The 1,991-nt window shown below is 61.1% G+C and overlaps 1 protein-coding gene across 1 annotated transcript in view; it reads left to right on the top strand.

Annotated features, from left to right (window-relative positions):
• The window catches only part of IGFALS (insulin-like growth factor binding protein, acid labile subunit), a 2,917-nt gene extending 926 nt beyond the window's left edge, over positions 1 to 1,991 (top strand). Inside the window, exon 2 of the mRNA XM_009891560.1 lies at positions 178 to 1,991. Within this exon, the coding sequence (XP_009889862.1) occupies positions 178 to 1,991 (1,814 nt within the window). The remainder of the gene's footprint in view (positions 1 to 177) is intronic.

Here is a 1,991-nt window from a genome sequence, read left to right as displayed (position 1 = left end):
AAGGGCAGTCCCAGCATCCCAACCCTCCTGCCACTGCCCGGTGTGCGCGATGGGCTGGGATCAACCCCTCCACGCGCTCCCCCAGCAGCGCAGACACCCGGGGGGGTCCCACGGAGGGTCCCTTAGGGCAGCCATCACCCCGCGCTGACGGTGTCCCCTTTCCTCTGCGCCCCACAGCAAGCGTCACCCTCCTCCTCCCCCTGGCCCTGCTGCTGGCCACCGCCTCCCAGCCCCCTGCAGGGGACCCCCCAAAGGACCAGGGGGACACGGACCCTCCACGCTGCCCCAGCCCTTGCGCCTGCAGCTTGGATGACTACAGCGAGGAGCTCAACGTCTTCTGCAGCGCCCGCAACCTGACGCGCCTGCCGGAGGATGTTCCCCCCAACGCCAAAGCCCTTTGGCTGGACGGCAATAACTTCACCTTGCTACCGGCCGCTGCCTTCAGGAACCTCTCGGCCCTGGATTTTCTGGACTTGCAGAGCAGCCAGCTGGCCACCGTGGAGCAGCACGCCTTCCATGGACTGCGGAGCCTCTACCACCTCCACCTCGAACGCAACCGCCTCAAGCACTTGGCTCCCCACACCTTCTTGCACACCCAGAACCTCGTCTCCCTCAGCCTCAACAACAACTTATTCAGTAAGGTGGAGGAAGGGCTGTTTGCCGGGCTTTCCAACCTCTGGTATCTGAACCTGGGCTGGAACTCACTTGTGGTCCTGCCCGACAAGGTCTTCCATGACTTGCCCAACTTGAGGGAGCTGATCCTGGCCGGGAACAAGCTCCCCTACCTCCAGCACCAGCTCTTCTGCAGCCTTACTGAGCTGAAGGAGCTGGACCTGAGCGGCAATGCGCTCAAGGGCATCAAGATCAACATCTTTGTCAAGCTACAGAAGCTGCAGAAGCTGTACCTGAACCACAACCAGATCAATGCCATCGCACCCCGTGCCTTCATGGGCATGAAGTCCCTCCGGTGGCTGGATCTCTCTCACAACCGGCTCGTCTCGCTGTTTGAGGACACGTTTTTGGGCCTCCTGAGCCTCCATGTCCTACGCTTGTCCACTAACTCCATCACCAGCCTGAGGCCCAGGACTTTCAAAGACCTCCAGTTCCTCGAAGAGCTGCAGCTAGGGCACAACAGGATCCGGAGCCTGGCAGAAAGGACCTTTGATGGGCTGGGCCAGCTGGAGGTCCTCAGCCTCAACAACAACCAGCTACAAGACATCAGGGTTGGGGCGTTCCTGGGGCTGTACAACGTGGCGGTGATGCACTTGTCTGCAAACTGCATCAAGGTCCTCCCTGACTATGTCTTCAAGGGGGTCACCAAGCTGCACAGCCTCCACCTGGAGCACAGCTGCCTCGGCAGGATCCGGGCAAACACCTTCTCCAGCCTCTCCAGCCTGCGGCGGCTCTTCTTGCAGCACAATGCTATCTCTGTCATCGAAGACCAAAGCTTCAGCGAACTGCACGAGCTCCTGGAGCTCGACCTGAAGCACAACAGGCTGAGCCACCTCTCACCCCGGCTCTTCGTGGGTCTGAGCAACCTGGAGTACCTCTTTCTCTCCTCCAACCAGCTCCTGGAGATCTCCCAGGATACCTTCAGCCCGCTCCAGAGACTATTCTGGCTTGACCTCTCCCATAACCAGCTGGAGACGCTGGACAACACCGTCATCTCCCCCCTGGCCAACCTGCGGTACCTCAGCCTGAGGAACAACTCGCTGGAGACCTTCTCGGTGGGCTTCTTGTGTGCCTCCTTTGCCCTGGAGCAGCTGTGGCTGGGAGGAAACAACTGGCATTGCAACTGCTCCCTGAAGGGCCTGCGGGACTTCTCCCTGCAGCACCCGGTGGTGGTCCCGCGCTTTGTGCAGTCCGTTGCTGAAGGGGACGATGCCCACGTCCCCGTCTACACCTACAACAACCTCACCTGCCTCCACCCCCCAGCCATGGCGGGCCTGGACCTCCGCGACACCACCGAGGACAGCTTTGCTCACTGCTGA

Source organism: Charadrius vociferus, unplaced genomic scaffold (genome assembly GCF_000708025.1).
Source record: "Charadrius vociferus isolate BGI_N301 unplaced genomic scaffold, ASM70802v2 scaffold619, whole genome shotgun sequence".
Lineage (NCBI taxonomy): Eukaryota > Metazoa > Chordata > Aves > Charadriiformes > Charadriidae > Charadrius > Charadrius vociferus.
Note: the sequence above shows the minus strand (reverse complement) of the source record. Positions and strands in the feature narration are given on the sequence as shown.